The sequence below is a fragment of the Antedon bifida genome, chromosome 5, assembly GCF_963402885.1.
Source record: "Antedon bifida chromosome 5, ecAntBifi1.1, whole genome shotgun sequence".
NCBI classification, from domain to species: Eukaryota; Metazoa; Echinodermata; class Crinoidea; order Comatulida; family Antedonidae; genus Antedon; species Antedon bifida.
The window spans coordinates 547,085-559,265 of record NC_136230.1 but is presented as its reverse complement, the minus strand read 5'-3'; the positions used below and the strand labels follow the sequence as shown (position 1 = coordinate 559,265).

The window sequence follows — 12,181 nt, the reverse complement described above, 5'->3', positions numbered from 1 at the left end:
AACCACTTGACCACTCACTCGCTAAAACCAAGTCAAATCTAACACATCAAAACTGGTATTACGCCACACACAGTGTGCACATCCATTATACAGTTGTTAACATTACAACATTGTAATAATATGAAAGCATACCTCCTTGTACATGGCCATTCTCACTGAACTGTATTTCCAAGTATTTACCAAAGCGACTTGAGTTATCATTCATGACTGTCTGTGCATTACCAAAACACTCAAGAAGTGGGTTTACCTGTAAAGTTAATAAACAAAATATTTAAATCAATAAACAGGGTGTTAGTTTTTAAAGGTCTGTATGGTAAATAATACGTACTAAAATTACTTTATTTTACAATGAACCAATAAGACAAAATTAAAAGACCAGACAACTATGGCGGACCTAAAACAAAATACAAGGTTTGTTTTTTTTTTCTTTTTGCTAAAGCGCAGCCTACCATATTCACACATTATATAACAAGCAGTAAGGCAACTTTTGAAAGCATTAGGTCAAACAAATCACAATTGGAATCAATTCTCTGGATTTTGAGACATTACACCAAAAGGGCAACAGCAACCTTTAGCTCGTTTAATTATTGAGTAAATGACATTTAGCTGGGAAATGAACCAGCAACCTTTATAGCTGTTTTTTTTCTGCATCTTTTAGTTTGGCGAAATATGCAATTGCTGAAGAAGGTTTATATGTCCTTGAGCTGCTGAGATATGGAACTTAAACTTGTAGGTATATTTATGAAAATACAAGCAACAAAATAATTAGTCAATGAAATTTAGCTTGGAAATGAACCAAGAAATCTGCAGACTGAAGGTTTATTCATGAATGTGTTTTGTAGAATACATAAAAATTCCATGAGTGAAATATATTAAATGGTACTTAGATTAGAAGGAAAACATAAAAAAATAATACAGTATTTATTAGAGAGAGAGTGAAAAACAATGTCAATCGAAAATACTTATTAAAATGGAATGAAACACAATTTTATGAGCGAAATTTGTTAGGATTAGGAAAAAAAACACAACATTCATTAAACAGAGATAAAACCATTTTTAAAATGAAATGAAACATCTTGTAAATTTAGTTTTTTTTAGCGGTGACATGATTCAAAATGTGTACTACCTGCTGTATCTTTGTGTTCTGTATTCTCCCATCATCAAAGCCCTACACAAGCATGTTACAATAAAAGTATTGGATAATAAATACAATTTAAAGTACACAATTTAAGTTTCACTGAGTCTATTTAAAAAGAATAAATTAAAATAATGACAACAGCCATTATTGCCCTCTACAGACCAATTACAGAGAATAATATCTTCTAAAATAAACTGTACATTTAATATAAAAAACATTTAGAAGAAGTTAAATATAAATACCTGTTGTATCTTATTGTTCAAGAAGTTCTCATCACTTTGTGCCGACCACAAAAGATGTTGCACAAAATATTTACAAGCTTCTGTTTTGCCAGCTCCGCTCTCACCACTGATGATGCAGCATTGGGAACGTTTCTCTCGCACAAGAGTCTGAAATGAGCGGTCGGCAACTGCGTAGATGTGAGGCGAGAGTTTTCCTCGGTCTACGATGCCCACAAACTGTTTAGATATACTTTTAGAATAGATAGGAAGCTCTTTGAATGGGTTCACCGAAATCAAAATATCTCCAACATATGTCTAAAAAATAAAAACATATTTTTTATTAATTAATTTAAGAAACTTTCTGTTATGTCTTAAGCTTTAATTTTCTACACTATCAAACTAGTTTGACAAAAAAAGTTTGATGTGCCCAAATATGGTAGTGATATGTTTAAATATGGTAGTGATATGATGTCATCCTGTCTATATATGGGCACAACATATCACTATCAAGATTGCTAGTGTAGACAGAGCTTTACAACACATATCTGCCTACCTATATCTCATTCTCCAAAAAATAGTGTTACATTTAAACAAGAATACCAAATCATGATCATTCAAATAAAATTAATGTTCTTACATAAATCTGGTCCTTGGTGTAGCGAAGCATTAGTTCTTGTAGAAGGGTGTTCTGAGTGAGACTGGCTACCGATGCAAGGTCGTCCGATTGACTGGTTTTTGGAAGGAATCCCTGTTACAAAATGAAATTTAATAAAATGATAAAAAATGCGGAGAGCAGAGAATAATGATTTGCTAAATTTGAATATAATAAGGATTGGAATTACACTAGTGGAATCTCCTGACTGATATCATCAGGTCATAGGTCACCAATCCTCACTCTGATGAAGACACATTTAACATGTCGAAAATTCAAGGTATGTTGAATTTGTGTTGTAAGCTTTAAAAACCACTTTACAAAACTCATTTCTGTTCTTATAATAACTTACGGCTTCTTTCTCTTTTGGTATCTTGAATCCTCTATACACATAATCCTCTTCTTCCTCGTCCTCCTCTCGTTTCTCCTCGTCTCCTGGTAGTCTTGTTTCAGACTCAAAGATCATGTCCGATTTTGACAATGAAATATGACGAGGCCGTCTTAACAAAATGAGACACATTTTATTTATGTTATATAAGTTGAAATTACTTCTACTGTAAATAAAATTACATTAGACAGGGGAAATTCCCGTTTCCATAGAAGAAATCTATACTTAAGTCTATACTTAAGTCTATACTTAAGTCTATACTTAATTCTTGATGGTCTATGATTGACTTACATAGTTTTGCTGTTTAGCCTGAGTAGTGAGACTGTATCTTCATAGATAGCAGCATCATAGATTGGTTCATCACTGACAGTCTGCTGGGCTTTCTCTGGCTTGTACTCTTGCTCAGCTGCCTTCAATATGTCTTCAATCAGATCAGTGGCTGCTATAGCTGTGTCAAATATTTAGATATTTTTGATGACATTTTTCTAGGCCAGATTATAATTACAACAGGTCTTACATAGCAAATTAGTGATACTATTTCACAAGCCAAATAATATGGGTGGATCATTAATTTAAAGTCGTTTTTCGACACAGGGTTCTAAACCAAATATTTTTAAAACGGCAAACAAATTTGTGTTACAAAACTTAGACATTCCTTTAAGTGTATTTTTAAATATTTGAAAACAAGAATATACGCATTTACGACATACTTTTAGGTTTGTCGCCATCATTGTTCTGAATAAATGGGTTAGCACCATTCTTGACCAGTAACTTAGTCATTCTTGTGTTGCCAAATTTGGACGATAGGTGAAGTGGAGTGCAGCCCTCATTATCCTGCAGATCAATGTTGGCTTTGTGTTCACTCAGAAGACGAACCACATCTCTGTAGTTATTGGCAGCTGCAATGTGCATCTGTTAGAAAACAAAAACAAAGTATTACTCTAAAAATGTTTATTTTTTAATATTTGAAAAAGATAATTCTATTGACCCTTTTTTTTGTTATCAATGCTTTTGTAATAATGTGATATTGTTGAAAGTTTTCATAATGTTTGGAAATATTTTATATTGTTTAAAAAATGTTTAATAGTGATGGGTTTCCTGCTGTCGAATGTGACTGAAAATAAATAATAAATAATGTTTTTATAATTTATTCATTCTGAAGATCAAAGTAGAATATTCAATAATAAAAACACAGAAAAGTAAAAGCAACTGATTCCCACTGTTGTTCTTACAAATAAAAATATGTAATAAGTTAAAAGAAAAAGTGAATAAAGTAAGTACTTACTAAACATATACCAGAATCAGTGGTAGCGTTAACATTGCCTCCAGTGTTAACAAACTCTTGAACCTCTGACAGCATGTCATGAGCTGCTTGGTTTTTAATGTTTTTAAGTTCTTCATCGGTGTAACCTGGAATAAGTTTATAAGTGCGACATTGTAAAATGGACATGTTAGTACTTAATATGAAAACTAGCTATAATCTACCACTCTATTTTTTACAAAACATTTTTAACAAGTTTTTTCATAGAATCACAATATTTTTTGTTTAAATCATTGACAGTTAATAAATAATACCTAAAGTTTTCATGTGTTGTTCCATAACTTGTCTTGTGTCACTGCCAGCGGGGGTGTGGTCAATTGGTGCATTACCATCAATATCAATAAGCTTAGCATCAGCTCCATTCTATAAATATGGTAAATTTATGAGAAAAAACATACTTTAACTGATATGTACTACAGTAGTGCAGCTGACTTGAAGAGGCCATCTTGAAAACAATACAAAAAATATACAATAGTCCAACATTCAAACCTCAAATTACATATCATTCCATTCCATCATGGCTGACGGCTCATGACTGCAATGATGGATCTCCATCTCTTCAGTAAGTTGATATATTATATAGATATACATATAGATTCATGATAAAAGTTAAAATCATAAATATTAAAATTTAGAAATGGTAAAATTAATCAAAATATTATTAAAACTTACACTAAGTAGAAGGTTCACAATTTCAGAATTTTCACAAGCGCAGGCTGTGTGAAGCGGTGTCCACCAGTCATCATCCCGGGCGTTAATGTCAGCACCTCGTTGGATCAGTATCTCAGCTACCGACAAATTATCATCTACACAGCACTGTAAACAAAATAAGCCAATATTTATAGTCTCAATAGATTAGACATTCTGAAAGATGTTGATTGATATGGTAGATATATTAATATCTTTGACATACTGTAGTATAGAGGACCAAAGGAACAAGACTATTTATTGTGTAAACAAATTAATTTCTAAACTAAATAATTTGTTGTGTTATAATGAGTAGAAATGGAAACTAAGAGTATTTTGGTTTTCATGCAGTAAACATACAATCAATTATCCATAAAAAAATCTATGGGAACAAATTTCTTTAAAAAAACATAAATATATTATATAACAGTAGGCCTATATATACAGATATTATACAGTATATCATTCATACAATAATGATATTTTGAATGTTCATGCATTCAACTAAATTATCACTTTCTTTTTTTAAAAAAACAGAAATTATTGGATATAAAATCATGTTTCTTATCATTACTGTTATGATTAATGTTGTAGCTTTCATGCATCATTACATTAGTAAAAACAGCAACAGAAAACATTTTATAATTTGAACTAAAAACACTATAGAAAATGTAAAATGATAGAAACATCAAATTAATACATATACTGTAAGCATGATGTAACAATAAGTACTAACTAAATCCTGTTTCTCCAATGGAACATCTTTGAGGCAATCCATATTCACTGTTAAAAGTGTGTTCAATGTATTCCTACTGTATACAAAAATAATTCAATCTTAACCAGTAAAGACATTCATCAGCTCTGGACATTAATATCCTCACATTACGTTGGTTCCTTCCAAAGAATATTTATTTATAAGGTATCCATACCAACTTAAGTTTGTTGAATTGATTCCTAGCTTCAACATGCAAGTTTAATGAATATAAATGTTGAAGTTACTCCCAATGAATAAAGTATCCAATTGAATATTAAAGGTTGTTTTATCTACTTTACCATCCAAGAGACACTTTCACTCAGTAGCCTAATCAATTTAATTAGTAGTTGGACGAGCAATTGTTTCTACTTATAAATCACTTATTACATTATATTTTCTGCTTGGAGACACTTTAAATGGTCACATTCATTATCTATAGCATTGATTTTGTTTGTTAAGCAAATGAAATGCATATTATATTCAAAGCTTGAACTCACTTGCACTCATGAAGGGCTAGTGTTGGCCGAAAGCTCTGCTACTTTATTGTTTTGATTTAGCTTTTTGCTTATTTTGGGTATATGGGTTTATTCAAAACTATATATACAGTATATAATGTTAACCTTTGGCTTTTCAATATCTGTCTATCTGTTATAATATTCAAATGCATTACTAAGAGAACAAGTCTGTCAGAACTGGTGCATATTAATTTGGAGACTTTTAAACCAAATTTAGAGGCCCTATCTTAATCATTATATTTCCTTTTCTTCTTTTTAGGTTATCTCTAAGTCTATTTATTCCCTCAACTCTTAATATTTAACTAAGGTCGTGGCATTATTCCAAGTAATTACCTACAAAACCACACCCTAACTACATCATACAACATGACGCAGAAATGCATCAATTTGGAACATTACAGTAGTCTCAATCCTACTGTTATTATGAAAATGATTCTATACTATTCTACGATTCATTCTTCTATGCAAAACAGTTTTCTCCACTCCCTCTGTAACATCTTTAAAAAGAGAGAGAGGACCCCCAAGAAAAAAGAGTCAAGCTGCTATCAAGTACCACTGTAACTTAGTGGTGAAACACACAAAATACTAATAAATAAGGCATCCTCTAATTGGCCATGACTGTTGGATGTAGAATTGAAATGAAATAAAAAATCTGTTTTAACAAGGAAAATTTACGTTTAAAATGTTCAGGAAAAAATAAATGTGAAATAAATTACAGTTCCATGGAAAATTGGAATGATTTGTATAGAAAATATTTAAACTCAATGACTAAGTCATTTGTAAAACCCATAACTATATAATACTTTGTCATTCGGATTAGAACTTTATAAATAACAAAATACTGACGATGAATGAAGTATTTGAAAGAATGAATTGAAAAGAATTCTGCAGACGACCTGTCTCAACCTCAAAATCACAAAGTTGTTTGGAAATTCATTGAAGAAGAATCAACTCTTTGGAACTTTTCATTGAAACATAAAATTGAATTTTTTCAAGGAGAAATAACAGATTTTCGTTGAATCCAAGTTTATCATATTTAGAGGAAATGTTAAATTACACTAGATTAACTTATAATACGAACTTCATGCATGAGTTTTGGTTAAAAACATATATTTCAGGCAAAGTACATTATTATATTTCATAACATTCAAAATAATTATTAATCTTATTAGTGTGTTAAGTACAAATTGCACATGCTTTTAAGATTGTGGAACCAGTACCTGGCGTCGTCTGCTGATATTGGAACTGGACCGCAAAGGAGTTGGAACTGTTTTCATACTACAACACAAATCATTGTAGGTGGTTTAAGTAAATTAACTGGAGTAGAGTAATTAATAGTTACAATAACAATGCTTATTTACATGTACAGCTACAGTATTTTTAACATTAAAGTCATATTTACCATATTTCTTGTGCATGATGTATTTTTATACCATTTTATAATATATTACAGTATTTTTACATTTGAATTTCTTAGTTGATATATTTCAAACTGCAGTGTATTAGATGTTCTGATTTTTATTTTTATATAAATTAGACCAATAAAAGATGAATTGAATGAATTTCATTGACAATTATAAATAATAAGGTTGAATATATTATAATAGTCAGACTTTAATGGGAGAATCAGTTTACTTAACAAATCTCTATTAATTACTTTGCTGCATTAGTATTAAATTAAAGGTGTTGAAATTGTATTGGTCAGAAGTGTGGGAATATGTTAGAGGAAATAATTGATAATAAATGGTAAATCATAAACATGGATGATTTGACTCAAAAGTAGTAAAGGTTTGATGATACAACCATGCAGGAAACAGGAACTTAAATGTGACTAAAACTTTATTGACAAAGAACAACATGATGATTCAGACAGGATTCGAACCCTTGACCTTGTCTGAAATTACACTTATTTGATAATAGAATATAATATGACTGGATAAAACAAATAATTAATGATCTAATTGTAGGATTCTATATTATTTACATTATATTAGGGGTTTTTTATATACATTTTGTCAGTTGTTGTTTGAAAAATAAATTGATTGTAAAAAATGAGAGAGAGCGAAACCACAGTCAGTCAGTCAGAACCACAAGAATGTTATTACCTTCATAATAACAATACACCTTTTTGGAATCACAGAGGAAATAAATTAAAAAGAAAAACATGTACGATGATGAATATTAATTATCATATTCACAGACTTCAATAGCCCACTGGATTACTGTAGGTTTTAATGTACATTTACTCGCCCACTATACTTGTTCGCGAGTCTGGCCGTGACTAGCATTATCGTAATAAAGTTCAATCATTACAAAGCATAATATAAATTAATATAATTTAGTTCAAACAATAAGATTGAAAAGCGTTAATGTACTTGATAATTGATCAATTATACATTGGTCCCCTAGGAAGGAAACCTGATGTAAACAACCAATCAGGTCAACAATCACTTTTTGAACTTTAATTCATAGTTTATTTGCTAATTTTACTACTAATTGCATGCATGTATATATAACTTTTTTGATATCTTAATTGAAAATACCTTGCGGCATATTCTCTCTTTACTTTTTAACCAACAGGTGGTGATATACAACATAAGTTAAAAAAGAAAGAATTAGAAGACAATATCAATTCTCAAAAAACGTAGCAAGTAAGTACTTGACAACTGGTTTAACAAAAAAGTTAAAATTTATTTTTTAAATATCAATTCTACTGTATAGTACTGTAATAATAATGTAGAATTGCTCTCATTATTTTAGGAACAATATTTTGGGAAGTAATGCTATTTACTGTAAGGTAAACTCACCTGGTGTAATACAGAGACACCTATGTCAGAAGCAGTGTTCACATCCGCTCCACGGTCCAATAAAATAATCACTGAAAATACAAATATCAAACTTTATTTACACTACAGTATCAGTCATTAAACCACAGTATTCATCCATAGGGCAATGGTATACCGATACTGAAGTTTAAACTGTATCCTGATATAAATATGATGGATGAGGACACATGTTACAATACAATGGCAACTAATTTATTAATTGCATTAGATTTTAAAAAAATGCTCAGATGATTTGGATATTACAAATTACATATTGTTTTGTGTAAATTATTATCAATTAAAATGACAAAATAAGAAGCAACACATATAGTATATTTTTGCAAAACTAATACAGTAGCAAGAAAACTTACATTTACTTGAATAAAATCCAACAAAAGAATGCAACAATACCATCACTAAGAAACTAACAATTAAATGACTCCATATTTTGTTTTTCCAGATTAATTATTTAACTCGTGTCGATTAATTCCACTAGGAAATCACCAGGGTTGTATAAATATATATCAATAGAAGACAACCGCTTAGCGTGACAAAAAACAACAACTTAGTAGAAAAAAGTTGATGAGCAGCTGGTAAGTTCTGCTACACTACGGTATGCCGTGTCTTGCGCTACGACAGAATGCTTGGACGACATCAAGGGATATGACTGTCCCACTCTACACATTAAACCAATCAACTCGTAAAATCGATGATTAATCCAACACTGATCTTAAAATATTTTACCTCTCAATGCAACATTTTTGCTTTCCTTTTTGCCAGCTTTAAAAGTTGTTGTTTTACTTACACTTTGAGAATGTTAAAACATAATTAATCAGTAACAGTTGTTGATAATTTCCTTTTTGTGAACATAATTAGGGTTTTTACGGTTAGGCAAATTATCTACAAATTAACCTATTAGCATTGTGTAACATATTAGTAGGCTGCAGAACGAAAATACACAAGACATGTCAGTACAGTATGTTTAAAATAGTTTTCCTGGCTAAAATTAAACATTCTAATTAAATAAATACAGTAAATGATGTGTAAAAATGACCCAAGACATTAAAATAATGAAATAAATGAGAAACATACCTTCTTGATCATCAAATCTTGAAACTGCATCTCTGAATTTGTTGCAAACGTCAAAATTAACATTAAATCCTTTTTTGTTTTTGTTTTTCTTTTTAGACCGACGTGGACTGTCTTTAGCTTGCTTCTGCCAAGCGTTGAAACGTTTAATCTGATCTTGTCTAAATTTTTTGGCAAGTTTCAGTCGTTGTGTTCGGGGAAGATTTTCTAATAATGATTGTTCGATCGATTCCATTTTTCCTCTGAAAGAATAAACTTACTTTAATTATTTTTAAATAAAGGCTTTGTTACTTACCCAGGTAAGTTGGTGATCTACTCAAATAATGGTCAACTTAGCCAGATAAGCCTAAAAATGGAAAGGCCCTGATCATATCAATCATCAGGGAGATAGAGATTACATCTTCATTATACCCAACAGTGGTTATCAGTCTTATACTAACAGTAAATTCATTCATTCTAGTATCTTATGACACAACATGAAAATACAAGAAAATGAAAAACAACATGGAAACTATACTTTACTTACCACCACGCTTAATTCGTCTGTATTTTTAAGAAGTGGTGTATCCATGCATAATCAGCTTACACTTTTTAATCCACAGTATACTATAGGTGGTATTGTGTTGTACTGTTGACAGTATATTCAGTCTCCTGGGTTGTTGAAGCACCTGTATTAAGGATATGACCGTTGTATATACCTGTTGCTGAAGTAGAATATAATAAAACCATAAAATAATAATCCTTATGTATTACTAATACATCCTGATTGTTTGTAAATATATAAAACATAAACACACCAGCACGTCACGACTGCCAAATATAGATGTACTGACACTAGAATGTCGCAGCCCCTGATATGCCTCAGTGGGTTACACTTGTTAACCCACTGATAATCATAATGCCAATGGAATATAGACCGAAAGATGGTTTCACCAACACGAATTCGTTAACTGCAATAACGTTTTAAACAACAAATTAAAACATACAACGGATTGGTAGTTCCTGTACCATCTGAGAACATTATAAGACATTTAGTATGAAAACTAGAGATTAAATCATCATATTGGAAAATGTTTAAGTCTACCAAATGATGAGTGTACAGGTTGAGGAGAACAATAGGTTGTGGTACTTACTTATATTTATTTTAGAGTAATGTTACGGTTGGTCAGGTCCATTGAGCTGTTTGCATAACAAGGGAAACTTATACTGAGTCATATAAAGCACATCACATCAACCCCACTAAATCCTTTACAACACACCTGAATAGATTTTCGTTGTCGTTTTATTGTGTGGTCACGTAATGTTCAATAAACATACTATTCAGCTATTACGTCAGAGTGCAAGTTTAGTATATTATTCCATGATTAGAGTGAGAACCCGGAGAGTACAAAGTGCGAGCAGCGAGTCATGAAATTTTATTATCCAACCATTCAATTGAAAATGGAAAAATAAACTCACATGATGCAAAATTCAGTTAACAACCTTTACATTTTTTTGCCACATTTTGATCAATAAAATTCAATGAAATAGGGTTAGGAAAATGAAAATCTAATCACCTTTTTAAGCTCTGTTTGCTTGAAAACTTCTATCCCAAAACAACACTAGACCAGGGAGTTGTTATTAGAATACAAATAACAACTCCCTGACTAGACTAATATGTAGATATGACCCAAAAAAATGGTGCTCCAGTCATTTTTAGAAAAAAAACTGTTGCATTAAAGCAAATTTAAACATACTATACATTGTGAAAACACTAATATCAATTATATAATGTCCAATAATATTATTATTAAAGAGCATGTTAATATTAAAATAGCTGCAAAATGGTTTATGCTGACGTCCGTCCAGTAAAAATATTTTGATGGACTTGAAAAAACAAGTTAAACTATATACTAGGCCAGAGGAAAAATGATGCGGGAGGTGGCAGCAAGCTAGGCACATGGCCAAAATAATGTCATCAAAACATTGTATAAGAGGGCGGGGAATATAAGGCCTAGCCCGGCGGCGAAATTAGTCTATGCTTCGAAATTGGTCTAGAAATCGGCATCTTTGCAAATGTTCTATATTTTATGTTATTTCACTCTCCATTAACCCCATACAAAAAACATCGGAGACCATCTGTTTAAAACATGTTTATTCTGGGACGGTGCGGCCATACACACCAACTACCATAAAGTTTATTCATAACATATTACAATACAATATCTTGCATAAATCGGATATTTCGCTACCAATGTAGCAACATTGATGAACAAAATCTAAATTTAACAGTGTGGCGTGTTTGACTGCGAATGACTAACACTACCGTCTTTCCCACTACACCTGCACAACCATTGCATAACAACGCACGGCATACCAAAAAACCGTTTCGTACACCTGCGATGAAAATATGAAACTCAATTTCTTTTAAAATTGAGGGCGGCAAACATAAAATTTCCGAGATCGAATACAGGTTGAAAAAAAAAATTAAATAAACAAAAAGATGTTAAATGTGCTCTCCCTGCCTCAGCACTAAGGCCCTGCCACAGCCTTTTGGGGTCGTTTCCAGCACATCACCAGATGCATTGATGTTGTCGCCTCATGATGTGTGG

General features: G+C 31.4%; 1 protein-coding gene across 1 annotated transcript in view; it reads right to left on the bottom strand.

Annotated features, from left to right (window-relative positions):
• The window catches only part of LOC144842480 (unconventional myosin-XVI-like), a 30,723-nt gene extending 20,397 nt beyond the window's left edge, over positions 1-10,326 (bottom strand). The window contains exons 1-12 of the mRNA XM_078698929.1: positions 10,117-10,326; positions 9,594-9,832; positions 8,484-8,554; positions 4,393-4,536; positions 3,975-4,083; positions 3,685-3,809; positions 3,110-3,311; positions 2,691-2,847; positions 2,364-2,511; positions 1,997-2,107; positions 1,381-1,674; positions 133-247 (exon numbers count right to left, since the gene is read on the bottom strand). Of these exons, the coding sequence (XP_078555055.1) occupies positions 133-247; positions 1,381-1,674; positions 1,997-2,107; positions 2,364-2,511; positions 2,691-2,847; positions 3,110-3,311; positions 3,685-3,809; positions 3,975-4,083; positions 4,393-4,536; positions 8,484-8,554; positions 9,594-9,825 (1,708 nt within the window). The 5' untranslated portion in view covers positions 9,826-9,832; positions 10,117-10,326. The remainder of the gene's footprint in view (positions 1-132; positions 248-1,380; positions 1,675-1,996; positions 2,108-2,363; positions 2,512-2,690; positions 2,848-3,109; positions 3,312-3,684; positions 3,810-3,974; positions 4,084-4,392; positions 4,537-8,483; positions 8,555-9,593; positions 9,833-10,116) is intronic.
• Positions 10,327-12,181: the final 1,855 nt, after the last annotated feature.